The 27225-nt window shown below is 40.1% G+C and overlaps 1 protein-coding gene across 1 annotated transcript in view; it reads left to right on the plus strand.

The window, feature by feature from the left end:
• LOC140236591 (uncharacterized) overlaps positions 1-27225 on the plus strand; it is a 98452-nt gene that overhangs the window by 62402 nt on the left and 8825 nt on the right. Inside the window, exons 37-54 of the mRNA XM_072316517.1 lie at positions 1518-1637; positions 2125-2339; positions 4238-4345; positions 6161-6316; positions 7091-7229; positions 8053-8232; positions 9717-9919; positions 10832-11006; positions 12242-12795; positions 12904-13063; positions 14659-14873; positions 15515-15631; positions 22144-22296; positions 23516-23666; positions 24599-24778; positions 25233-25447; positions 25944-26121; positions 26774-26979. Of these exons, the coding sequence (XP_072172618.1) occupies positions 1518-1637; positions 2125-2339; positions 4238-4345; positions 6161-6316; positions 7091-7229; positions 8053-8232; positions 9717-9919; positions 10832-11006; positions 12242-12795; positions 12904-13063; positions 14659-14873; positions 15515-15631; positions 22144-22296; positions 23516-23666; positions 24599-24778; positions 25233-25447; positions 25944-26121; positions 26774-26979 (3425 nt within the window). The remainder of the gene's footprint in view (positions 1-1517; positions 1638-2124; positions 2340-4237; positions 4346-6160; positions 6317-7090; positions 7230-8052; positions 8233-9716; positions 9920-10831; positions 11007-12241; positions 12796-12903; positions 13064-14658; positions 14874-15514; positions 15632-22143; positions 22297-23515; positions 23667-24598; positions 24779-25232; positions 25448-25943; positions 26122-26773; positions 26980-27225) is intronic.

The following is a 27225-nucleotide window of genomic DNA, read 5'->3' on the forward strand; positions in this document are numbered from 1 at the left end:
AAACCTTGGCGTCTGCTACACAATAACCGTGGTATGGAGCTCAATGTTCCTCGCCCGACCAGACGCCAGCCGCCGCCAAGCCCAGTACAGTTTATAGCTGTATACTAGTAACCGTGCATACGCTGCTTGAGTGTAGCAGCACGGTTGACAGCGCGACCTTTTGAAAGGGCATTCACATCACGTGACCACCCGATATCTAAACTTGGCCTGGCGTGAAAGATTGTGTACGGTGTGGACATGCTGGATATGATGATCAATTTCGGTAAGTTTCATTACGTACATTTGAATACTGATAGTATCAGATGTAGAGTAAATATTGAAGAGTATACTCGATGAGTTTGAGGTGACAAAAATGATCGTAAGTATCAAAAGTCAAAGCTATCGTGATACGATTACGTCGCTCTCCTAGTGGTTGGTGGTCGCGCTCGTACAGCCCTGTCGCGACGTACCATGTACAGCGACTGGGCTGTGTATAGTTAGGTATACACATGCACACACACACAAAAAAAAATGTATATACATGTATACATATTATATATATGTGTATAAATATGAACAACACCTAAATAGGTCCTTGTCATTTGATTGGTTGTTTGATATTGATCATTTGTCCCATTTTACTTTTACGTCATCATTCATGCAATTGTGGCTCCATTTACCGTGCAATTTTGGATCGATGCGATTTGCTTCATTTGCACGCACGCAGAGATCCCGGCACACTACCTACATAAAATGCTTGCGTTTGCAGTCGTGTGTGCATGCGTTCAAGCATATTTACCAACAGCAAGCTAGCATATAGCGCTCAGCACTCTCTCGATCTCAGATCTCGCACATTCTCTGTGGTGTCTAAATTCATCAAATATGAAATGACAAGGATCTATTTTTAGGTGTGATATAAAACACATAATAAATGTCTTTCATTTATCCAATGGACAGAATATTTCATTTGGTGAAAGATGAAATCATTGAATCATTGAATGGATCATTTCATCTTTCACCTCGGGGAAATATCTTGTTCTGTCCATTGTGCTCATAAACAGTCATTATTTGTATCATATATGTTTTCAGGTATGTAGTCTTTCTATGATTCTGAACATTTTTTTAGTTCTCTTCAGTTTTCTTTCTTTCACAGTTCATGTTTTATCCTTTTCTTTGTATTTACCATCTCTCTAGTGCATTATAATATGTAAATATACTTGTAAAACGCGGAATGCATTTTAATTTTGCGAACGCCAAGGTTCGCGAAATAAAATGCATGCGAAAGTTCTTGTTCACACTATATGCACTGAATGCCAGTGGCAATTTGCAAAAATTTCATGCTGCAAATAAGGCTGTTGGGTCCAATTCGCGAAAAATTTCATGCCGCGAATATATCATGTTTTACAGTATATATATCTTCTGTTGCCATTGTTTTTGGTGTGTTTTGGGGGGATTTCAACACGCATATACACATATCTAGGTTATCCCTTTAGATAGAGCTGTATGTTTTGATTCTCCCGTTTCTTTACCGATCCCAGACAACAACCCGTGTGCATCTAACCCCTGCCAGAACGGAGGAAGCTGCATCCACGACGAGATACGCAACACACACGTCTGTCGCTGCCCGGAGGCCTACAGCGGTCAGAACTGTGACGAAGGTATGAACGGTGGAACCTCATCATAAAAGAGGTCCTCAAAGTTGAGTGGAGATTTCCTAGCTGAAAAGTATTCCGAGGGTTTGAAGATCAATGATAACGACAAGTGTCATCCTCATATTGTGGTATTTTACATGTATTCAAACATACAGGCAGATCATTTATAAAATATTCAACACAAATAATCGTGGCCTTAGGTTAGACCCCTGTGGTATTCCACATTGCATCATCTGTGGGCTGGATTGAACCCTATTTAAACAAGTATATTGCATTTCTTCTAAAATATGATACAATATCTCAATATTAAAGAAATGATTTCAATATCTGACACTCTCTATCATTTCATTTTGTGTACTATACATTTCAGTCAAAATGTCTTAAAGGTCAAAGATGTAAATATGTTTAATAGTAGGAAGTAGTAAAATCATCTACGTTGTTCAAATATTTTTCTCTTTCATCACCCCTTTCCATCCCCCCCCCCCCCCCCAAGCCATTGGAACTTGTGTGGTGTACCCTGGGTCTACCATCAGGACCTACGACCTGCGATATTACCGCTTCCCAGGGGAGTGCGAGTACGTGCTGTCGCAGACCTGCGCCAGCGACGCCCAGCAAAATTTCTCCGTCTCCATGACAACCATCCCTTCATCGAAAAATTCATCCCACGTCCCCGAGAGGAGGGAAGTCAAGCTTACTCTAGGAGGCAAGGTATTGTTCTAGAAGTCGGAGGCAGAAGGGAGTAAAGACCATATACTCCTACAGTCTGCTGCAATTCCATCACCCATCTCGTCAAGGGAAACTGAAACTTATGAGGCAAAAATGAGGCCCTTTGCTTGAAGTAGTTGCCCTCTTTTCTGTTGGGTCAAGTACAAAAAGAGTATTGATCAAAAGTGCCCTGCCATAAGATCATTACACCCCCGCCAAACAAAGTTTGAAGGGGGTATATAGGAATCAGCGGAAGGTCGGGCGGTCGGTCCGTTGCAAATCTTGCGTCGCGAACTACTTCCTCAGTTTTCAACCGATTCCCATAAAACTTGGCACAGATGTGTACCTTGGGTTGTAGATGTGCAGGACGTATTTTTTGACAGTACCCAAAAGTACGTTGCCATGGTAACGGCATATTATGGGCAAAAATGGGTACAAATCTTGCGTCGCGAACTCCTCCCACAGTTTTTGATCAATTTTTATGAAATTAGGTACAGAAGTTCATCTGAATATGTTAATGTGCAAGACACATATTTCCGCAGTGGCAAAAAGTGCGTTGCCATGGTAACGGCATGTTATTGGTAAAATATAGGGCAAAATGCTTCATGGCAAAACTGCTTCATCAGTGTTCTTCCAATTCTCATGGAATTCATATTGAATGTTTGTCTTAGGATATAGGTCAGCATGACACATTTCTTGACAGTGACAAAAAGTATGTTGCCATGGTAACAGCTCACATATTATGAGCCAAAATGATGGAAAATTTTGTGTTGCAAACTACTTCCTCAGTTTTTGCCCAATTTCCATGAAACTTGGTACAGATGTGTGCCTTTGGTTGTAGATGTGCAAGACGCATTTTTCGACAGTACCCGAAAGTACGTTGCCATGGTAACGGCATATTAATGGCAGATCAAGGAAAGATCTTGTGGATTTAACTACTTCTTCAGTTTTTTGACCAAAGCTTATGAAATGTTGTTTTGACCAAAGCTTATGAAATGTTGTTTGGCGGGGGTATAACCAGTCGCTGTAGCGACATTTCTAGTTTCTTCTGTTACTATCTTGTCAGGATTTTCATTGAGTTTAATATCGTAGTAATCACAGAAACAGTCTATCTCTTATTATACCTTGTCGAAATGAATACATCAGCTATTATTGGAATTCATAACTTGTATAAGTCTTTTTAAAATGTAGATTCATCACCCTGCAATTTTTCTTTGCTTCCAGATGAGTTAAGTGTTTGTTTGTTAGTATGCAAATAGTGGATGGTCAAAAGTGCAATGGTACAAGATTTCGAACGAGGTGAAAGATAGAAGCCCTCTTCGCCTCGTTGAATAGTGCTCCTCATCTTTCAATGAGTCTGAAATCTTGTTCCATTGCAGTAGTAACGACCATACATTATTTGTTTTATACAACACCTTTGACATCAACAGATGTGGTCCACACAGATTCTTGAATTTAGCACAAAATGGCAGCCATTTTCCTTGAAAGGTTGCTGAGTAGCACAGTCACAGTCAGCCATGTATATGCACATACATAGTGAAACTGATTGGTTGAAGCTGTTTACAAAACTGAATGACAAAATATGCACCTGTAATTATTGAGTGCATGTGGCAAATGTTCATTTATTGCGACATCAGAGCCATGCAGTGAACAAAAACTTTGAGTCAATCGTGAGTTTAATGCAGGAGTCAATGGAAATTCATGACGTCAGCAATGCAATATCCATTTTCGCTTGCACAAAAATGCATGGCTGACAGCCGCAGCGTGCAATGGTACTTTTAATTGAATGTCATGTGATGGGCAATCAACCAATCAGATAGCTACATTCTTTTTAGGTGTTGTATAAGTGTGAATCAATCCTACTGCAGTGGACACCTCATGCTTATGTTTTCTGTTGTCAGACCTACGAGTTGCGTGGAGACAAAGAACTCTATGTGGACGGGGAGAAGATACGGATACCTTACATCACTCACGACATTCAGATCATTCTTGCTGGTAACCGGAAGCCAGTGAGTACTGTTCACCCTTTATGTTCCTACTGTCTTAGCTGTAATATGTCATCATTTTGTTGGTTTCTCCAAACTTCACCTGATTTCCTCCAAACTTAACCTGATAAATCAGTGTACTAACTTGTACAAATTTTATGCGTATATTAAAATGTATGTGCATATTAAAATATTCTATGCATAACTTTAGAACAAAAAATATTTCCTGACAGCCAGAATAGTTTACCTAAGGCTTGCCCAACATACCAACAACTAAATTAATGTAAGCTTTGAGTGTACACAGGTGATTTTAATAGATTGCTACCAGGTCCTTAGAGGAAAATGTATTCGTAAATTTGAAAACAGTAAGTAAGTGGTCTGTTTTAAGTTAGCCAGCACACTAGAGTATGGCTACAAATGTATGTCTAACAGGAAGGCCATGGTGTACAGTAGGGATTAATGTGATTACGTGATCTGCATATTGTATTGGCAGTTAGTTTTGAGACATCTGTGCTAATCAGAACAAGGCAAGATTTCCAGCAGACACACCAATATGCAAACAAAGCAATACATTCACATTCAACTTTTCTTAGTGACCCTATTGCTGGAAAATGACATTTCAGCTGAAGTGCAGTGATTATTGACTTTTCATTATTTTTCGTTAAAATATTTGTAAATTTGTTTTCCTTCCAACCAAATATATAGGGTCACCTCTTGTGCTATGGTAGCCCATTCAAGTCCCGTATAGAACCCATATAAGCCCATTTAAGTCCTTTATGGTATCCTTATAAGCCCATTTAAGTCCTGTATGGTACCCATATGGGCATTTCCATCGTACATAGTATAACCAGGATTTTTTGCTTGTGTAATGCCTAGATGAACATTTTCATATCTTATCTAGATAAGTTTGCACAGGTAATTCCCATATGTTACCCATATGGGTATTTCCATATCTACCTAGATATGTTTACCAAGATCATTGTCATATATGACACCTACATAGGCATTACATATCTTTCCCAGATGGGTTTGCCCAGTTCATCCTGTTATGATACCCATGCATGTATTAACATTATCTTACCCACATTAGTCAGGTATGTGATTCCAGTATGGTACCCATATGGACATTTTGTTTGTTACTGTGATAAGTTTGCCCATTTTATTCCCTTATGGTACCCATATGGGCATTTCTATCTTACACATGTAGGCCTACTTTAGGTTTGCCCATTGCATTCTCATGTGATACCTATATTGACATTTTCATATCTTACCCAGATGGATTTGCCCGAGTCATATTCATACGGTACCCATATAGATATTTACATGTCTTGCCCATATAGGTTGCCCAGTTCATTTCCATATATGACACCCATGTGTGCATTTTCATTTGTCCACATGGGTCTGCCCATTTTATTCCCATATTTTTCCCTTGTGGATATCTGCTTAAAAAATATAAGTCTGTCCACATCATTCCCATCATGTGGACATTTGCACATTTTAGAAATTAAGTTTGCCCATTTCATTATCATATTTTACCCATGTGGACGTTAACACATCTTAAAAATCTAAGTTTGCTCATATCATTCCCGTATGAAACTTGCATGGGTTAACCCATATGGGTCCCATAAGCTATACATATGGGATTCTGCCTAGCCAAGATGGCCCATTCATTTCCACAATTTGATACAAACAATTTTCCTCCTGTCAGTTTGTTATATCTTTAGAACTGTTTTTTTGGCCCACCATAAGATTAATAAGAATATTACTTACACTTAATTGTTCTTTTTGAGTTGTTAGAAGCGATGGCCTAATGCAGAATTATGTTATGTTGGGTCAAAGGTCATGAAGACAGACTTTGGTCTACGCGTGTGGTGGGACGGAGAGAGCAGCGTCCGGGTCGAGGTGCCGGACCACTTCCAGGGCAGGATGTGTGGGTTGTGCGGCAACTTCAACGGGAAAGGAGAAGATGAATTCATGGAGAGAGGTGGCAGTTTGGTAAGATCTTTTTGTTTCATTGTACCGTATGTCCAACAAAAAAAATTACAGTGGGACCCTCTGCAACGATAACTATAATAGAAATAGTAAATCAATCCAAATACAATTTCAGGGTATGAAACTATGAATTACTTATTACCAACATCTTACAGAAAACCTCATCCGATTTGCTTCAGTGGTGAAAGAGAAATGATGATCTTTGTAGAGCATGTCAGGAATGCCTTCCCTCTAAGTTCTGTCCATTGTATTCACACATTAATATGCAGTTCCCAGAGCATCCAAGTGCTTAACTTGATACGATGACGTGCTTTATAACGATCCACATTTCTTTGTGACTGCTTAACCAAATCAAATGGGGTTTTCTGCAAAATATTGGTAAGATGTTATAATTTTAGACCCTGAAATAGCATTCAGAATTTATAATCATATTAAAAGTTATCAATGCAGAAATGCAGTTATATATATATATATATTTTTTTTTTTTTTTTTGGGGGGGGGGTGGGGGAGGGGAAGCATATTGTATCATAGTCGGCAGAAAGGCCTTGTGATAACTTTTAGTCAAGTTGCCTGTAGCAACATTGACATTTGAGGTATGGCGTGTACGTATATGAATGAATACAAACACAAGCTTTCGCTCGCTGGGTGCAAAGCACTTCATTGTATTGTTCTGTACTAAAGTTTGCCTTGTTTCATCACCAAAGCACATATTAGGATTGAACCAACTAGTAGTCTTGAGATATCCTATTCTTTTCTTTCTTTCTCGCTTTTCTCCAGACTGCCTCTGCAACAGAATTTGGCCTGAGCTGGGCAGTCTCTAGTGACTGCAAACGTTGCCCGCTCTGTGATAACGAGCCGGCGTGTAATGATGCGAGCCACGCAGCAAGGCAGTGTGCTGTGCTGAACGATGAAAATGGTGAGGGCACCCTTGGTTATAACTGCTCTTGATCACACTGGTAGCTTTGGTAATGTTTTGATCTATAATTAAATGTAATACAAAATTCTTGTTACTTGTAAGATCAATTTTATTTCACTATTTATTGTTATCAATTTGTTTTGATATTATCACATAGTAGCAATAGTGGCACAGTGTAGTAGAATTAGTTTTCACTATCGCTATCATTGCATCACTATTCAACATTCATGTACATATTCACTATATAAAGTTTCCACACAAATTACATTTGTGACAAATATCTACAGATCAATTAATAGTGACACATTTTTGAGTATTCAGTGTGTACAGACCGAGTTTGAAGTAAGACAATGTATTTCACATTGTTCTAGAGTAAGTCATATTCATATTGGAAAATAAAGAAATGTGCGGAAGAATCTACAGAAAGTAGAGGCGTATGGGGATAGGTCTCCATAATGTTCATTACTTTCATTATTAAACACGATTGTCATTATTTTAACCAGGATGAATATTTCAGATAACATCATGGTTGTTAGCTTTGTAATCATTGTCTGATTACTAGTATCATCATCACTTCTCTTAAGATCATCACTTTCCAAAGTGTTAAGCTTTTCTCTGGGGGAAGGGGGGTATTTTCTAAAATTGAGTAGCATCAGTAGTTTTAGAGGTTTGACAGGATGACGCAATAATTGAATCTTTTGTATCAGCTATGTCCAACTGTACTTTTATCCAAGACACATTCGATCTTCATGAATATGTTCTTTGACTAATGAATCCATCATCATCTCTGTTGCCATGACGACACATCTGACCCGTCTCCCAGGGCCATTCTCGAGCTGTATGGAGGTGAACGAGAGGGAGATGCTATACAACTACTGCGTGTCCGACGTGTGTGCCGCGCCGGGCGACGAGATCCTGTGCGAGACACTGGATGCCCTGGACCAGGAGTGCCGCAGTCGGTCAGCAGCAGTCAGCGACGCACGTGACCTCTTCAGCAGCTGTGGTGAGATTTCGGGCTGTCCCTTCCTTCTTACCGTAATAACCATAACTGGTATTCTAATTGACTTCTCTACACTTATACCTTATGTCCTCCCCCCCCCCCCCCAAAAAAAAAAAAAAAAAAAAAGTGACAATGGGACAGGGTATGAAACTACGCTGTATAACTTATTACCCACATCTTACAGAAAAACCCATCTGGGGGGTGTTTCATCAACGCTTTTCAGCACCAACAACTGTCGGCACCGACCAATTTCAGCAGAATCCTCGACTTTGATTGGCTGAGATGCTCTGGTCACCGACTGTTACTATGGTGATTCAAGTTGTCGGCGCCGACAAACGATGAAACACCCCCCTGATTTGCTTCAGTGGTCAAAGAGAAATGAGGACCTTTATAGAGTATGTCAGGAATCCCTTTGCTCCAAGTTCTGTCCATTGTGTTCACACATTAATTTGCAGTTCCAAGAGCATCCAAGTGCTAAACTTGGAAGAAGCAGACCCATGACATGCTTTACAACAATCCACATTTCTCTGTGACCACTTAACCAAATCAAATAGGGTTTGCAAAATATAAGTAAGATGTTATATTTTCAGACCCTGAAATAGCATTCAGACAGTTTAATCATATTTTTAAAGTTATTAATGCAGAAATCTGATTTTATTTTTGGGGGGAATGTACTGTGCTCTGCTGGAGAGGTGCTGATTCTTTTGCTGTAGATTCCATTTTTGCATCTATGCATTTTGCCAGTAATTTCTGTAGAATGGGGTACTACCTCTTGGGGCATGCTCTTTTTAGATGTGTAAGATTTTTTGATAAAAAATTACATTTCTTATGAATGTGACCTGTCAATTCAGGGCTGTGGCTTCTGTCGTTGGGTAAAAGTTACTCTCATCAACCCTATCAGGGGAGAATACTCTATTTCTTGAAAAAAAAATCCTAACTTCAGCTGAGGAAAAACTTGGTACTTATTGCATGTTTTGATGATCATACTAAGTCGAAGCATTCATATTTTGAGTGATGGGTTAAAAGTCATTGTGAGAGATCTATTGCCAAAATTTCCTGTGTCAGTCAAAAATCAGAAGGTGTATTCAGTGAAATTCAGTCAAACTATAGGAGTGGTGACAAAATTTTCATGGCAGTTCACATCTTTGATCATTAGAAACATCTCGCACGTTCAAAGATTCAAGGCTGACTTATGGAAGCTTACATTTTTTTTTTCAACTTTTGATATAATGAAAGGAACTTCATACTTGCATTGAAGAACCTCCAATTACGAAAGAAAAAAGAGAAAAGAAAAAAAACGAAAGAAGATGATCAACGTTAGTGAAAGTCGCTTAGAGATTATTCCATACCACAGATGGAATATGCCTATATTTTGCCTGAGTGTATTTTTCATTTTTAATGAAGCGCATTGGTTTGAAAGCATGCAATTGCATTTATAAAGATGAAGACAGGAAAGTTATATGGTGTCAAACCCCGTTTCTATCCAGTTGGTACTCCGTTGCCAGGCACCACCTTCGAGCCGTGCCTCCTCCCCTGTACTCCAACGTGTGTCGCACCCCGCGCCGAAGACAACTGTGACATCCTTACCTGCGTGCCGGGCCTGGCCTGCTCCCCGGGGCTAGTCTTCAACGGGGAGACCTGCGTCAGGCACGACCAGTGCGGTTGCCTTGACGACGGGAGGCAGTATGAAGTGAGTGGTAGGAGGAAGGGGTCTGTGGTCACCCGTTGGAATCCTCTGGAATATTCCCAGCTGGAGTTTTAATATGGAAGCATGCACTGGAGGATAGAGGGGGATACAGGTGTTTGAATTTGAACTCAGAAAGATAACAGTGTTTAATTAACACAGGTCTCAAGTGTTTGTAGGAAGTGTTATAGATGATTTGTTCGATCAGGGAGAGGTGATACATACTAATAATCATCCATGAATTCCATAATTGTAAAAAAAATTTTTTTTTTTTTTTAAATTCTGTCAATTAGATTAGATTTCTTTCTTGCTTTCCATATCAGTATCAACTCTCACTCTTTCATAGTAACAGAGGCAACTTGTAAGACATTGTAGACTAACTTTATGATCAAAGTTTGTCTCAGCTTTCATGACCTCATGAGCCAAAGAGACCTGTCCCTCATATTAAAACAGGCTCCATGAGCAAAAGGGTTGGATTATAGTAATAGCCATAATGACAATATTCATGAAAATAGTCATCATTATCATCATCATATTCCAAGTAATTATAAAAAAATGATAATGATGATCATCGTCAACATCATTAATGTAAGAGTAATAGTAGCTGTAGTTTAGTATGTAACACCTTTATCACAGTGTGTAGTGCTCAAAGTACTATACAGAATAATATTTCCCACTCACTGGAATCACACCCACACCTGTAGTACACTAACTCTACTCAATGGGAAGCAGAGGGATAAGGAAACTGCAAAATGTAGCGGCAGTGGATTCAAATTCTACTGTTAACTGGTAGTACAGCTAGTCAAATCAAATGATGGATCTTCGATGAATGAGGCGATTAATTTCCAGATGTTCATTACTTCTACACATAACTTTTGGCTTTTCGTTTTCCTATTTTTGTTTGATATTAAACCTCAGGTTGGGGAGACGTTTACGAAGCGTGGCTGCAACCTCCTCTGCACATGCCAGGAAGACGGAAAGGAATCCTGCCAACAGATAACGTGCCACCAGGATGCGACGTGCGGCGTCCACGAAGGCGTTTACGGCTGTCACTGCAAGGACGGTTTCTCCGGCGATGGTCAAGAGTGCGTCGGTGAGTCCCGACTTCACCAGCAGTGTGCCAGCCTTTGTCATCTGAGGGGATAGTGGGGGGGGGGGCACAGGATGGTGTGGGCAAATTGCGGTGAAAGTGTCATCTTGTTCTACTGTCATGCAATTATTATGTAATGTGTTACTGTAACTTAGTTCCACATTACATATAAAAGCCTGATTTGAGTGTGGAAATACTAACTTCTGCAGATCTCATTTCAGTTTATGTGTGATATTGTCAGATATTGCATGGCAAAGGTACTATAATCTCAGTGCTGGCAAACCCACTCAGCAGTTCCTCTACCTGTTGAATATTTCATGCTGCAACTTTTGTGAACAAGAGAAACACTTTATAACTTACCTCTAAACAATATCCAGTTAGTTTCTTTCTGTCCCATAAACCACTATAGAAATTCTATGGGATTCCCATATGCATACCGTTTTCCACATTGAAACCAATAGGCCTATTGGTTAAGACAAATAGCTTACATATATGTTCTTGGGGGTTTTTTGACATGGAAAAGGATGTAAGAAATTTACCTTCAGAGTCCATGAGGTGTCAAAACTTAATTTTCTTGACTTCATCTGTCATTTAAACGTGAATGTGTTTACTTCTTGTTATTGTGGGTCATTTTTGTCAGGGGGAGTAGGGTTGTGAACCCCCCCCCCCAAAAAAAAAACAAAACAAAACAAAAACAACAACAACAACAAATAAACAAACAAAGGCTGCATGAAGTTACTCATTAAAATGGACTTGATAAGCCTCAGCTCTCAGTGTGTAGACTTTGAGATAAAGGGGTAAAAATTAATTTGTTTCTGAGACAAATCAGAGGGGATAGTAAGGGAACTCACGCTAGCTTAATTTAGGGTATATAACTTGTTTGTGTTATCAAGGTGGAAACTTTTGCACACTTAATTTTCACACAGGGCCCATTTCAGTTGGGTCTACTTGTTTATGAATTTGCAAATGAGAGAATGTTCACACAAATTCATGTTAATTTCCCCCACTTTTCCAGAAATCCACAAAAGTTTTTGCACTCCAAAATATTTATTTACTGTTCCTTAACTGTTTGCTATTGTAAAAACAGCTTCTGACTATGTCAAGCTTGATGAAAGGGATGATGATCATCACTGTTATCGTTGTTATTGTTAGTAGTAGAATCTTATTCATTTATCTTTTGAGGAAAAAAGTGAGGTTTTGTACCATTGTAAAGGATGTTGCTTGATCCTTCCCTCCAGCCATCAATAACCCCGTTGACACCTTGGAGTGTCAAGACGCTACTGTCACCCTTTCCTGTGAGAATGGCACCATCGACATCCTGTCTGTCTTCTACGGCCAGGACGGTGCCAGCAGTGCTTGCCAGCCGACATCGCCCCTCGCTGGTGAGACCTGCTCTACAGAGGCCGCCACGCTCAGCGTCCAAGCCCTCTGTCAGGGCCGCAGGACTTGCACCTTCGTCGCGGGCGTGGCCACGTTCGGTGAGCCCTGCGCGGGCATTGCCAAGTATGTGCGGACCGAGCACCACTGCTCTGAGACGGTGCTGGCACACAGTGTTCCAGACCAAGCTGTGGCCAGGGGGGTGGAAGAAGGCAGCACGTTGAACCTGAGGTGCTCCAATGGCACCGTTCTCATCATTGAAGCTGTCCGCTATGGTCGCCGCTCAGAGGGCTGCTTTGCAGCCACGGCGGAAGTGATCGTCAAAGAGGCTTGCCATGGGAAGGCAGCTTGCCAGCTGCCGGCAACCAGTGAAGTCTTTGGCCAACCTTGCAAGGAGACGCCAAGCAGATTGCAGGTACACACATCATCCCTATAAATTCAGACTAATCCAGTACTGTCATATGTTCTGCCACATCATAATCTGCCTCTTTCCCTCACTTTTGTCCCTTTTTGCTGTTTGCAGGTGGCAGCCAAGTGTACGTCGCAGCCTGTCGATCCCGACATTGAGGTACATCCCTGTAATACGAAGCCATGTAACAATGGTCGCTGCATCGCCACCAACGACGAGGCGGGATTCAGGTGTTGCTGCCACGAAGGTTTCACGGGACAATTCTGTGACCGAGGTATGTCATGGAATACTGTAAAAACTGTTATTTTTGTTAAGGTTTCATTTTTGTGATTTGCAAATCACTGTTGGACCACAAAGTTAACAACACATGAAAATGTCACCACCTGATCCTGATCGCAATGAATTTACGGACAGGCACTAATACGCTTAAAATAGCCCTGGTGTCAAATCATGAAAACAACATCTTGCGAAAACGTCCAGGACCTCCTCAGTCGCGAAAAAATCTTTACGTTTGAATAATTTTTTTTTTTTTTATTGCTTTCACGGTAGTGGAGATGTAAGGTATGTAATGATATCTTGTGAATCTTAATTGGTCAAACATTTTGCAAGTGGTCGAATTTAGGTTTGAGAACTGCCATGACAAAAATGAGAGATAGGTACACGTACTTATCCTTTACAAGTGAAAACCTATTAATATTTCTCTCTGGAGACAATACTGATTGCTTATCTGTTGCCAGAGGCAGTATGTTCTGCGAGTTGGTAATTTTTAGAATATTGGTTGACTCTCAGAGTCCATGAGAAGAATGGTGCAGAAGAATATATACCATATATTTTATATGTTTCTGTGTCATTGTCATATTATTATATTTGATGTGTGAAATCGTAGTGGGTGTGCTTGATGTGTATAAAAAGCTTGATACAAATAGGTTTCTTTTCTACACCTTTTCACCTGTGGCGTATGTTTGAAATCACATGCAAACAATAGAATTTTCAAGTAACAATAAACGTCCTGTAATGCTAGATATTGTTAAGTCCAATTAGAAGTTATTTGAGAATTTGAAACTTGCATTGCCACAGAGCTTTTTCATCTATACAAAGTCGGTGTACATGTAGGTGCACTTTGACATGCATGGTGATGTTTGAAATCGGAAAAAATAAAATCAGCTCTGATAAACATTTCAGTTTACCCATCATCTTCATCGTAGATGTTTGGATTTTTTTTAAGAAGCTTTTAACTCTATTCCAAAGCATTTGCTCTATTATTTGTCCACTTCTTCTTACTGATGTGCAAAATGTTATGGGACCTTGTGACTTCTTATCCTGATTAATCGTATGGAATGGAAAGGAGTGCATAGAATGGTTACAGCTCGTTATCCCGAATGTTCGTTATTCCGAAGGCTCTTTATTCCTAGGATTCGTTATTCCGAAGGTTCATTGTTCCGAATTTCATTTTCGGATTAACCAATCTTCGGAATAACGAACCTTCGGAATAACGCCACAAATTTTCGGATTAACGAACCCTTTTTCATTTTCGGATTAACGAACCTCTAGGTACAGGGAATTGCGCGTTTCGGATTAACGACCCTTCGGAATAACGACCCTTCGGAATAGCGAACCTTCGGAATAATGAACAGCACCCGCATAGAATATGGTGTTATGTTCCACGGTTTTCCCTTACCTTCTTTTCTGCATCACATTTGCTATAATCTTTCACCTTGCCAACCATTCTCAATTCTCAAGTTTTTGAATTAGCAAAGTTTTTGTTTTTAATGCAGATTTGCACTGAAAAAAAATATATATATATATAAATATATATATATAATTGAATATTAAAAGAATGTCATGGCTTGTATCTCAATGATCTTTTAGTCGAGGGACACTGTCGGGTCTTCGGCGGATCGCAAGTCATCACTTTCGACAACGACCACTACCGTTTCTACGGCGACTGCTTCTACACCCTATTCAAGGACTGCACAGAGGGTGCAGGCAAGTTGCCAATCGAAGTCCGGGTCAAGGGTCAGAAGTTCCAGGGTCTGATGAGGATCTCCTTCATTACAGAGGTTCAGGTTCTACTCGGAGATAGGGTGAGGCACAGGATCGATAGATGTTCTCCTTTTTTTGTGATGCCAAGTAAGACTCTAGATTTTTGTCGTTTTCATGTAGAAGTGTGAAAAGTTGAAGTGAATCAGTGAAAGTTGGTTCAGCAAAGGAGTAAGGAAGTTTGCAGCTTGCTTAACATACAGTGAGCACAGCACTGAAGATCCTATGAAGCAACTCTCTGCAAAAAAGAAAAAAAATGTAGAAAAGAGGATTGTTTGGACCTAGAAATGTCAGGAAGTACATCTCTGATCTAACATTTTGAATGGAAATTACTTCAACTATCTTTTTTCCCCTGAAACTACTTGTACTGTAAAAGTGGATATTTTGGTAAAAGTCGGTATTTTTGTGAAAGTCATTTTTCACACTCAGCCAGGTAAGATGAATGTCACATGTTTTTAATTTCACGGAATCAGGGCATAAACTACTGGAAAACATGACATGCAAAAATATTCATGTGCTTTTAGCTTTTGCGCTCGCTTCTTGGTGCGCAAAATGCATGAACATTTTACACAGCAAAATTGTCCACTTTTACAGTAATTTTCCACTGAATTCACAACCAAAGGGATAGTGGGACTTTAAGGTTACATTGATCTTTGACCTCCCACCCCTTCTCTTTCCCATCCAGAAAGTGTCACTGACTCATGGTAATGAGTATATCGTTGATGGATTCTTGACTGAGCTTCCATTCACCGTAGCCCACGACAATATCACCCTGTCCGTCAGGCGAGCTGGCAACACCTTGGTATGTGCAGTGCTTCATTTCATATATCATTTATTTCACTCAAAAGTGCTTCATCTTCACAAAATTGTAAAAACAAAATGCCCTCAAGATTTGTTATCATAGTTGATTCCTTCTCGTAGATGTATGATGAGAAAGAACAGCTGTAAATGTCTTAATTCCATTTTCAGGCATGCTACTTCAACTAAAGTTAGTAACACTTTGGATGATGTATTCTGGCAGGTGGGTTTTAGTCCTCTAAATACAGATGACATTTTTCAGTCACCTTCAAATGACTGTATCAAGTTTCTCATGTTGAACGGTAAGCAAACAATGAACATAGTATTGTTCAAAAGACACCATTTTGTGCAAAGGATGAACCCATATATGTCCCATTTTGAAAGTGGGCTTCTGCTGCTAGTATGTCATTGTTTAGAGGTAAGTATAGAGTCTCTCTTTTCATTGCATGTATGTTTTATACCAAATTAAAAGTCACAGTTAGTGGGGGGAGGAGTTGAAGTTATGGCTCAAACATCTAAACACTCTTCAGTATCCATCTTATACAGGTATCAGCATTTATGACTCCCAAATCTAGAATAGCCATATGTTTGTTCCTTGACTTCTGTTATGTGTGAACAGGGTCATCTGTTGCACCCTAGTGTACTTAGTCTCTGCCCCCAGAGTGTTTCTTGCAACAATGTCTCAGCACCTCAAGAAGTGGAAATGATAACTTTTTTTTTTCCCCACCTAACTTGGGCACTAGTCTTTGAATCATTCTTGATGTATATCCAACACGTGGCAATGTTGGAAACTTTCTAATAATGAGAATAGTGTTCTTCTCTAAAAGAAGACTTGATGGAAAACCATGCAAAGAAAATTCAATAGGAAGTCAACTTATCAGTTTTCTTGCGTAATGAAAGAGCACTTACCTTACCTCTTTCAGAAGGCAGGGGGAATAATATTATTATACCCTCAACATATGTAAATAACAAGTGGAAGGAATGAGTACTTTCAAAAAATACGAGATATGAAACTCGTCAGACTGACGAGTTAGGTGATACGCTTGGGGTCATCAGATGTTGGTCATCTGTGATCGACAAAGAAAAGAATATGATATAGGCACATTGAAGTTATATTGAGCGTGCATGCAAAACCGTTTCTCTAACCTCTCGGCCACGGGACATCCACGGAAATGGTAAGGCAAAAAAGAAATGTATAGATATTACAGGGAGAAAAGTCAATGCCCACTCAACCAACGTGGCCGCGTGAACATGTATTGCATTGCTAGACGGAAATGCGGCCTTGTAACTACTGATGTCGCTATGCCATTTCTGGCAACTTGGGAAAAATACGTGCCGTAAACATAAAACCTATAATCGGCTGGTTTTGATACCTTGCCTTTAATCACAATTTTCAGTGTGATGACGTCATCAAAGTACAATACAATGACATGGTCTTGAAAGACAATTGTTCAAAGTACAACACCCCCGTCGTCGTCATTACATACTATGATCGGTTTGACAAAGTCAGCCTGCAAAATTTTGCAGCAGTCGAAGCAATATGGTCTCCAACACAAAGAGGGATATGGTGTGTGTGTGTGTGTGTGTGTGTGTCTGTGTGTGTGTATAGGTGCGTTTATATACGAATGTGATTTCTACATGGACGAATATGTAATACAAAATTGAAGAAAAGAAAGTAAAATAGCTCAGTATTTTGTTTCGTGATCTTGTGGGGTTCGAACCCGCACGTGTGCAACCTCACGTCTCTGAGGCGTCGCCTTTAACCACTCGGCCATACGTCTCGACGAGAAAATATGAGGAACGTAAAGTTATGTATGTGAAAGATGAATCAGAAATCGTTTTGTCCACATTCCATTCTCATTTTCAGTTTTAAACTGCAAAATTGTCAAACTGATGAGGAGATTTCAAAGAATAAAATGCATGATTACTGCAGCTTATTGTCTCAGTTACCACATACTTAAGTTACAGAGGAAATGGAGCAAAATCAGCTGAGATAAAGGTGCATAAACGTTGTCAAGTCAATGCACATTAAAAAAAAATCACCTCCCATAGACATAACACGTAAACTTGTCTGATTTTGAGTCTTTACCTTTAATAACAATTTGAAGTATGATGGTAAGTCTTCTCGAACCAAGAGTGTGGAACATAAGCTTCTACGTGAAAGATGAATCATGACGATCACCCGTGACCGACACATCTTCAAAGGGATCAGTTATTAGAAGTGGAAGCCCCCGTGCCAAGCATATTGTCTCAGCAATTCCAAAGCAATGATACCCTTACATTTAGGCATACCATAATTTCCCTCTGAAATCAATGGTAGGTATTATTCATGTACAATTGCTTGCCTTGTCCATAAACTTTACTTTACAAACTTTCAGTGAAACGTGTCATAACATAATTCTGTAACTCCATTAGCAGGGATTGACTACATAAAGAAAGATATATCAAATTGAACGCTTAGCGCGTATAACTAAGGGGGATTTTAGCCTGATGCTCTGTTCTTCACTGCTCAGATACCAACAACACTCATTACATACGGCTACGTATAGAGAAACAGCCATGACGAAAATAAGTTTTTCCTTTTCTTTGGCAGATAGACACACAACCCCTTTAAACCACACTATAATTGACATGGAGGGACATGAAAAAGTTCATTACTACTACTAAACAGTGATGCCTTCTACTCATGTGGCACAAGATACCTCTATAGCAACATAAAACCTGTCTACAACTCCGTTATTGCGTCAAACAATAACATCCTGGAATTTCAAAGAGATGAGCGAGACGCCATACACCTGGCCTAGAGTTAATTCATTCAGTTGCCATTCCTGCTCCAGTTGAGTTATGTGAATTATTTTCCGACCTGTCTTGTGACAGTGTAACAGGAACAAACGTAGAGAAAAGGAAAGAGAAAAGGAAAGGTGGCAAGCGGGGCACTGTACCAAGGGCAATTTAATACGTATGATAAATGAAGCAAATCCAACCTCCAGCCTCCGACAAAAAAAAAAGGAACTTGAGTGACTGTGTGTCGTGGGGTAGTATAATTGATAAGATAATACGATAAATGACATCGATCGGAATAAAGCTGAACTGCCAAAAGAAAAACAAAGAAAGAGAGAGAGAAAAAAATGATGGCGTCCTGCGGGTCTCGAACATCTCGTCCTAAGGTAGTGCATAATGACCATGCAGCGCGCTAAGCGACTATAAAGCCACACGGCTGTCCCGAAGATTGGATATGAAATTCATATCTTTATATCATTTACAACATGAAAAAGTTCATTACTACTACTAAACAGCGATGCCTTCTATTCATGTGGCACAAGATACCTCTATAGCAACATAATCAACCTGTCTACAACTCCGTTATTGGGTCAAACAATAACAACCTGGAATTTCAAAGAGATGAGCGAGACGCCATACACCTGGACTAGAGTTAATCAATTCAGCTCCCATTCCTGCAAGTTATTTAAACGTACATGTTCCTACCTATCCTGTTACAGTATAACAATAACCAATGAAGAGAAAAGGAAAGAGCAAACGAAAGGTGGCAAGCGGGACACTGTAACAAGGGGCAATTTACAACATTAAGTGTGACAAAATTAATGAAGCAAACCCAATCTCCAAACTCCAATACAAAACAAGGGAAATAGAGCAGCCGTGTTCACGGGTTACGTACACTTGATAAAATAATACGATAAATGACATCGGAGTAAAGCTGAACTGCAGAAAAAAAGAGAAAAAAAGAAATAACGGATAAAAGTCCTGCGGGAGTCGAACCTCTCGCCTTCCGGTATGGCGTTATGAACAACCAGCGCGCTAACTGATTATGCCACATGGCTGTCCTGAAGATCGAGTGCGAAGCTTAAATCTAAATACTATCGTGACAGTGTTGACTTGTGATGGCGCTATTCAACTTCCCACAAGTGGCAGCTTGGATTCGATCAATATACAGTTGCAAAGAAAAATTGGGAATCGTTCCGTACAGATTGCATTCTCATTTTCAGTTTTAAACTACAAAATTATCAACCTGATGAGGAGATTTGAAAACATAAAATGCATGATTACTAAAGCTTATTGTCTCAGCTACAACATATTTATGTTTCAGAGGAAATGGAGCAAAATCAGATGAGGTAAAGGTGCTTAAACGTTGTCAAGTCAATGCATGGTTTGAAAAAAAATCACCTCCCATAGACATAACATGTAAACTTGTCCGATTTTGAGTCTTTACCTTTAATCACAATTTCTAGTATGATGACGTCATCATATTTCAAAACCATCACATGGACTTGAGAGGCAAATGTTCAAAGTACAACATATCTGAATTTGGGATAATATTGAGGTTAAACAACAAAGATACGAGCAAATGAATGTCAGAAACAGTACCTCAAAAAAATCAATTCCACTTTTTCTATATAAAATGACGATATGATGACGTCATCGAGTTTTCTGGCAATATTGATACTTGGAATGTTATTTACAATTCATATGCTTTTGTAATATGCAATAGAAATATAGGGTCAACGGACGATTTAAAGAGCTATGACGAAATAAACAAAGACATGTTTTTTGACTATATTTGCAGAAAGACGCGCGTGCGGAATTTCAACTTTGACGCCTGTGCATTCCTTTGTTATGGGTCGAAATCGATCGGAAATCAATGGATATTGTTACTCAAAGTATCAGGAATCCAAATCAGTCAAAAAAATTGCATTTCCATGTTGCTTACGCGCTCTGCGCGCGAAATTGCGCGGACGGACGCGCACGCGAGAAAATGTTTGAAACGCTTAAAATTGTCTGAAACTTCGAGATTTCCCATTGGGAAGTCGTTTTGAGCCTTTTAAAATTTTGACGCGCGCTTACGCGCGCCTAATGATGACCTGGGTAACTAGCGTTAAAAAGTAAGATAGAGCGTGACCTGAACTTTATGTCCAGCGAAAATGATACAGAAATGACATCTAGTTATGAAGTTATGATCGATCATGTGACAAGGTCCGAAAATCACAAAATGGCGCCTAGATGACGTCATAGATATGTTACTGTCATGAAAACCTTATTGTGGCTAGATTTTGTCATGAGACATGTTGACTGAAAATGTCATGTTATTCCGTAATGTCATTCTTGAGATATTGACGACACAAAATTGTCCAGAAAGAAAGAAGAATAAAAAAAAATAAAGAGAGATTTTGACAATCACAATAGGTGATACGCTGATAGCGTATCACCTAATTAAGTTTTGTGGAATTTTTAAAATATTTTCTCAGTATCATTGTTCTGCATTGATGCCATGGACTGGTGAAGTAGTCTCGTCCAGCTATGGCTTTGCCGTAACTTTAATATTCATAACTTTTGAACGGATTGTCCAATTTTCCTCAAATTTCACTGATGTATTGTACTATTCTATGTTCTATATCCCTGCATTCACTCCACATTTATATATTTTGATTTCATTCCTTTTTATGCCTCCGCAACGAAGTGGCCTGAGGCATTATGTTTTCGGGTCGTCCGTCCGTACGTCCGTACGTCCGTCCGTCCGTCCGTCCCGTTTTGTTTTTGTCGATATCTCAAGAACCGTGTGGTAGTTTTACATCAAACTTGGTATGCGGGTATATCCTTCAGGGATAATACTTTATGTGGATTTTAGGGTCACAGGGTCAAAGGTCAAAGGTCACAGGTTATTTTGTGAAAAAAAATTGAAATTTCATGTTTTTCTCCATATCTGGCAAATGGATCAAGGTATCGTCATGGAACTTAGTATATATGCTTGTACCGATGGGCAGTGATTATCTAGGGAAGTTGGGGTCATGGGTCAAAGGTCAGGGGGTCAAAGGTCAAGGTCAACTCCTCAAAATATCACTACTTTCCTTATATTTATGCAATGCCTGAAGGTTTTTGTTTTTTTTTTAACTTGATGTATGTATGTATTACCCAATATAAATTCTGTGGGAAGTTTCTTGCCAAAAGGTCAAAGGTCAAAGGTCAAGTGAAAGTGCTGAATTGCACTTTTTCCTCCATATCTCAAAAGTAACTCAAGGTATCATCATGAAACTTACATATTTATGCATGTTCAACCTAACAGTGATTCTCTTTGGAACTGTGAGGTCAGAGGTCAAAGGCCAGGTTTAGATAATGCTATTTTCCCTTTTGATACTGAAATTATACTTTTTCTCAATACCTTGAAAATTACTCAATGCATAAACTTATAAAAGGGTCAAAAGTCAAGTAAAAATCATCAGTTCCCCAAATACCTGCACTCTGACATTTTAATCATTCATCCAATTGAACCTAGTTCTAGGAAAGTGAACATTCAGCACATTTGTGTCAAACCTGTCATTTTAATATTTTGCCAATTGTGTGAAACTGTCATCACACATTGTCAAGACATTGTACTATAGACCTATTAGGAGAACCATGCATTATGGCGGAGGCATATCAGTCGCCGTAGCGATATATCTAGTTAGTGATATGCTTGGAAATAATCTTACCTCGATCAGCACGTTGTGTTTGATGCCCTCATAGGTGGCCTCCACTAATCGCGGGGTCTCTGTTCAGTGGGACGGCAAGCGGCACGTTGTGGTTAGCGTTGCCAAGGGGGCCTACAAGCCATGTGGTATGTGTGGAAACTTTGACAACAACCCAGACAATGACGCCCAGGACCAAAGTGGAAAACAGGTATATATGATCAATCACCCCAGTTACTTCTTGAAAATGGAGCATGCTTCCATCCTCTTAGTATTGCTATCAGTAGACACTGTATATGCCAGTATATCATGCAACCTTCTCCTCCACATGTTGTACCAGAGCTCAAGTTGATAATCCCACTAATACAGGGCATTGTCATGTTTACGGCCCAATAGCAGGATCGATTTCATGAATTTATTCTGCTCCTTCTCCTTGTAAAGCACTGTAGATTTATGTAAGAGTATTATATACAGTTGTAGGTGAGTATGGCATTCAACTGTTAAAGGCCTAGTCCCAAGTACACAATTGTACTTGGGTAGGTACATGTATCTATGGGAAATGCGTGTTGTAGCAAAATCAACTCGTCCTCAGTGGCTTGAGATATTATTTTCAATCAAAATAGAGTATCTGTAGATTCTAAGTTGAGAGATGAGAGGGATTCTAATTTGTTTGTGTCAGTTGAAAAACAGTAATTTCATATACTACACGTATGTCTTGACTATCATCATAAGATATGAACTCATTTGGGTAAATAGTGTTCACCTTTTTTAGAATAGAAATTACCAGGCTTGATAGAAGTGTTTGCCAATCAGAAGACTCAAAATTCTTTTTCCACCATTTGGAATTTACTGTTGATATTGAAAAGATCTACCAAGAAACTTGTCTTGCTGATCTGATTTGCCAGGATAGTGAGTTGTGTTTGAAGTATTTTGAGATCAAAATAGAAAAAAAAATGATCATAGTACACAGCTTTCATTCCTGAAGCACCCTCCCTGTTCTGTAATGGGTAGATGCGAATACGAATATTATGTGATGATTGAACATGCCTTAGCAGTAATATTTCCCAGCGAGCTGCAAACGATTCTCCCTTGTATGAAAGGGTAATGGATACTGCTATGGCCTCATTCGTAAGTGATCGCAAAACATTACGTAGCTACCGTGGTCAGGTATGCTCTGAGATTGTAATACTTCCAACATACCTTTTGGGCTAATATTACTCATTTTCGTTGTTACTGTAGTGAAATCATGTATTCACAGCATTATTTCACACATTTCTTATGCATATATGTTTCTATTTTTAGAGCACAAGTAGACAGTTTCTGCAGGCATATGAATTATGAGGACCAAAGTGTTGCCTTAAATATGCAGTAGCTATCTTGGCACGTCACACTACCACTAGTCTCAATCTGACCGTCTTCCACCCCATTAGGTGGCAACCACTGGCCAGCTGGCAGAAGCCTGGTCTCATGGAACTGACTGCAGTGGTTGTGCCACTTGCCAGAATCAAGATCCGTGCGTCCGCCGTGCCTCGTACAACCAACAGGCCTATGAAATCTGCTCTGTCCTCACAAACAAGAATGGTAAGTGAACTCTTGACCCCTAGTAAAAAAAAATATATATATATAATAATAAACTAGAAAAGCACTCTGAGTGCGCAGACCTCCGCCAAGCAGCTACTTTCCACCGATGATCTTCCTCTTCCAAAAGAGATTTTTCTCCTCTCCACCAATGGGGAAAAGTTCTTCGGGCTCTTCTAAAAATCGCCCGATTTCCCAATATAGAAGCCTTTGTTACATCATAAACCCTCAGCTGCACGGCCGCTTGGGCCTAGCAGAAACTAGAGCACGCACTTCAGTGGGCGCATACAAACCTCAAATACGCGCAGCCTGAATTCCCAAGTTCATTGACCCTACCTTCCAAAATATCAAAAATCCTTCATAAATTCCCCAAAAATTCTCGGATCACTGCCAAAATTTAATCATCTGTTACTTGTATCATTTTAAACCTTTTCTGCAAGTCTCATTCAAATCCGTAGACTACTTTTTGAGTTATTTTGCACACGGACAAACTAATTAACAAACTAACGAATAAACCAACAGTAACGAAAAAATAACCTCCTCCCTTGGCGGAGGTAATAAATAAAATAAAATAGAAAAGGACTTGAATAAGGTGACTGTCATCACAAATCAGAATGATGAATTGATCCTTGATTGAATCAAAGGACCAGGTGTAAAGTGAGAGTAGTCCTTTAAAACCAGAATTGTAAGTAGACCCAAGACTGGATGGGGAGTGTGGATGGATGATATTCACAATCCAGTTTTTAGTGTGTGGATTACAATCAGCTTGGTGTGTTCACGAAGAAAACTTGAATCCAAACCATTGTCTAAATCAGGAGTGCATAACCAGTGGTTAGATACAAGTCACCTCTGAGAATTCTGTGAACTAGACACTGTCATGACACCCCAAAAATAGCTTCAGCATCAAGCATCATCATCTCATTCATCACTACCAGGTACGTTCTCGGCCTGCCACGCCACTGTGGACCCGGAGCCCTTCTTCAAGGCCTGCATGCAGGACCAGTGCTCCATTCTACCAGCCACGGACTTGGTGTGTGCTGACCTGGAGGCCTATGCCGATGCCTGCCTGGGTGAAGGGGTCAAGCTCCCCAACTGGAGAGCAGCAACAGGATGTGGTAAGTTTGTAAGGTTTTCTTTTCCTTCCTTTAGAGAGATGTGATTTGAAAACACCATACACTGCAACTTTCATTCATCAAAGAGTATGTGTCATTTTTGCAGACCTCCAGCTTTTGTTTCAGTAGGAGTTCCCTAATTTTCTTGATGATTTCACCACACACTCCTATCTGAACTACTCTTTACAAATCCATATTTTTTAGTCCCAATAGGACAGGCGAGTCAAAGTCAGGTCAAACTTTGAGACTCATGCATGCACATCACTTGAACCAGTGTGCTGTTGGTTGCTATTTTTCTTTGTGAAGTGGTGTAATTTGAATCGCAATTTTTTTCCCATACACATGTGAATAAAGAAATACTGGAAAAGTGATTTGAATCTCACTTTTTCTGAGTGTATGAATGGGCCTGATATTAAGCGCAACATTGTATGTTTGATATCACATTACATCACTGCAGGCTTAAGCTGTCCACCCGACATGGTCTACACGTCCTGTTCGGACGGATTCGTCCAGCACTGTGGCCTGGACGAGTTGGAAACGACGTGCAGCAACCGTTGCTACGAGGGCTGCGAGTGCCGGCTGGGCAAGGTTCTGTCGGGCCGCGGCCGGTGCGTGAGTCCTCACGAATGCGGCTGCACCATGTCACACGACCACGACCGCTTCTACGTGTCGGTAAGTCCAGATAACTCTTGACAATGCCATCACTCTTACTGTATTGAAATTGAAACGTATTATGATTTGTTCATTGTTTGATGTGTTGAATTTTCAACGACAATTTGACACCCCCTCCCCCCCCCCCCCACCAAAAAAAAAGTCTATTAATGTCAAATGATTACTGTGAAAGATAAGCCAAATACTGCAGTGTGGATTCAGGACTGCTAGGTGCAGATGTTCCATCCAAGGTGTTCTTGATAAACAATTTGCCAGTATAATTGTTTTGGTTTTTGTGATAAAACTGGAAATAATGGTAATACTTTTCAGAGAAACACAAAATCTCATTCTCATTTCAAAATACACCTGGCAAAAGGAATAACTCATTAAATCATCATATATTCTATGTAAATGTTGAACGTCGGTCAAAAGAAACCTTTTTCGTGTATCAGTGGTAACCACTTTATTATCAAAACACATTTCCTCCCACCCACGCCCCCCCCCCCCCCTCCATCAGCCGGGCATGAGTATCACCCAGTACGGTTGCCAGAAGTACTGCGAGTGTTCAGCTGGCAATATCCTGGAGTGTCAAGATTATCGCTGCAGTGACCAAGGCACCTGTGGGGCAGGCAAGGACCTCCGCTACGGCTGCCACTGCATGAGCGGTTACTCCGGCAACGGACACTACTGCCAAAGTAAGACATCTATAATAATCACCCCCCCCCCCCCCCCTTCCAAGTGTTTAATAGGAATAACATTGGGATAGGGAAGGGGTGAGCGGTAAATTTGCATTGATACATGTATAGTTCAGATTTTATGTGAGAATCAGACCCTGGAATATTGATTAAAGTGATATTGATTTGTTGTTTTTTGTCACTGCTGAAAAAGTCATGAATGCTTTGGAATAGCAAGCAACCATATGGACCATTGGCTTTGAGTCCCCTCGGAAAGATTACACAATGAGGATAGAGTGCCTAGCCTAAGGGCACAGCCACTGATACCAGGAGACTTGAACAGTTTACTCGCGTTTCTCAATTGTTGGGATGTAAACCTCTCACAGGTGGGCTGCAATGTCAGCCAAAAACAGAATAAAAATCATTTGCATTCAATCTAACTGGGCCTCTAATTTAGTAGGGGCCAATTAAAGCGGGCCTCTGGTTCAAAAAGGCTGAGAAGTGCAGCAGTTAACAAATTTGTGTTCTGAATATCTTTTCCGGTAGTTGGCTTGCAAAATTCCCAAAAATAAAAGCACCCAGAAAGATATTGTGTGTATTGTGCACTAAAGGGTGGTCAAGTATGATCTTGTTATCATATTGGTGTGAAACTCTCCCCCCCCCCCCCCTGCAGAGGAAGTGATTGAGTATCCCAGAATGCACGCTGTGGTCACCGAGGGCCAGGTGATGAAGCTGGACTGTGGCGACTACATGCTGGACATCCTGGACGTCGGCTACGGCAGCCTGGAGCTGGTGTGCGAGGGGGAGGACGAGGTCTGCGACGCACTGAGCTCCCGGGCCATGGTCCTGGAGATGTGCCAGGGGTACCAGAAGTGTGCGGTGAGTAGGTGCCCAGAAAAGGGGGTGCAGTTGATTCCCCTGTAATTGTTTCTACCCATCACACTGCAATGTTGCAGGTTGATGGGATTCAAAGCTGCAAACTACCAGTAGTAAACATTAGCTAGAATAATATGTAATGCAGATTTTCTTTATCAGAAACTGGAAAAAAATACATATTCATATATGTTTTTGAAATGACATATTCTTATTTAAATTTGATTCAAACTGCTAGATATGTACAATTTC

This window comes from Diadema setosum, chromosome 13, assembly GCF_964275005.1.
Source record: "Diadema setosum chromosome 13, eeDiaSeto1, whole genome shotgun sequence".
In the NCBI taxonomy this organism is placed as follows: Eukaryota; Metazoa; Echinodermata; class Echinoidea; order Diadematoida; family Diadematidae; genus Diadema; species Diadema setosum.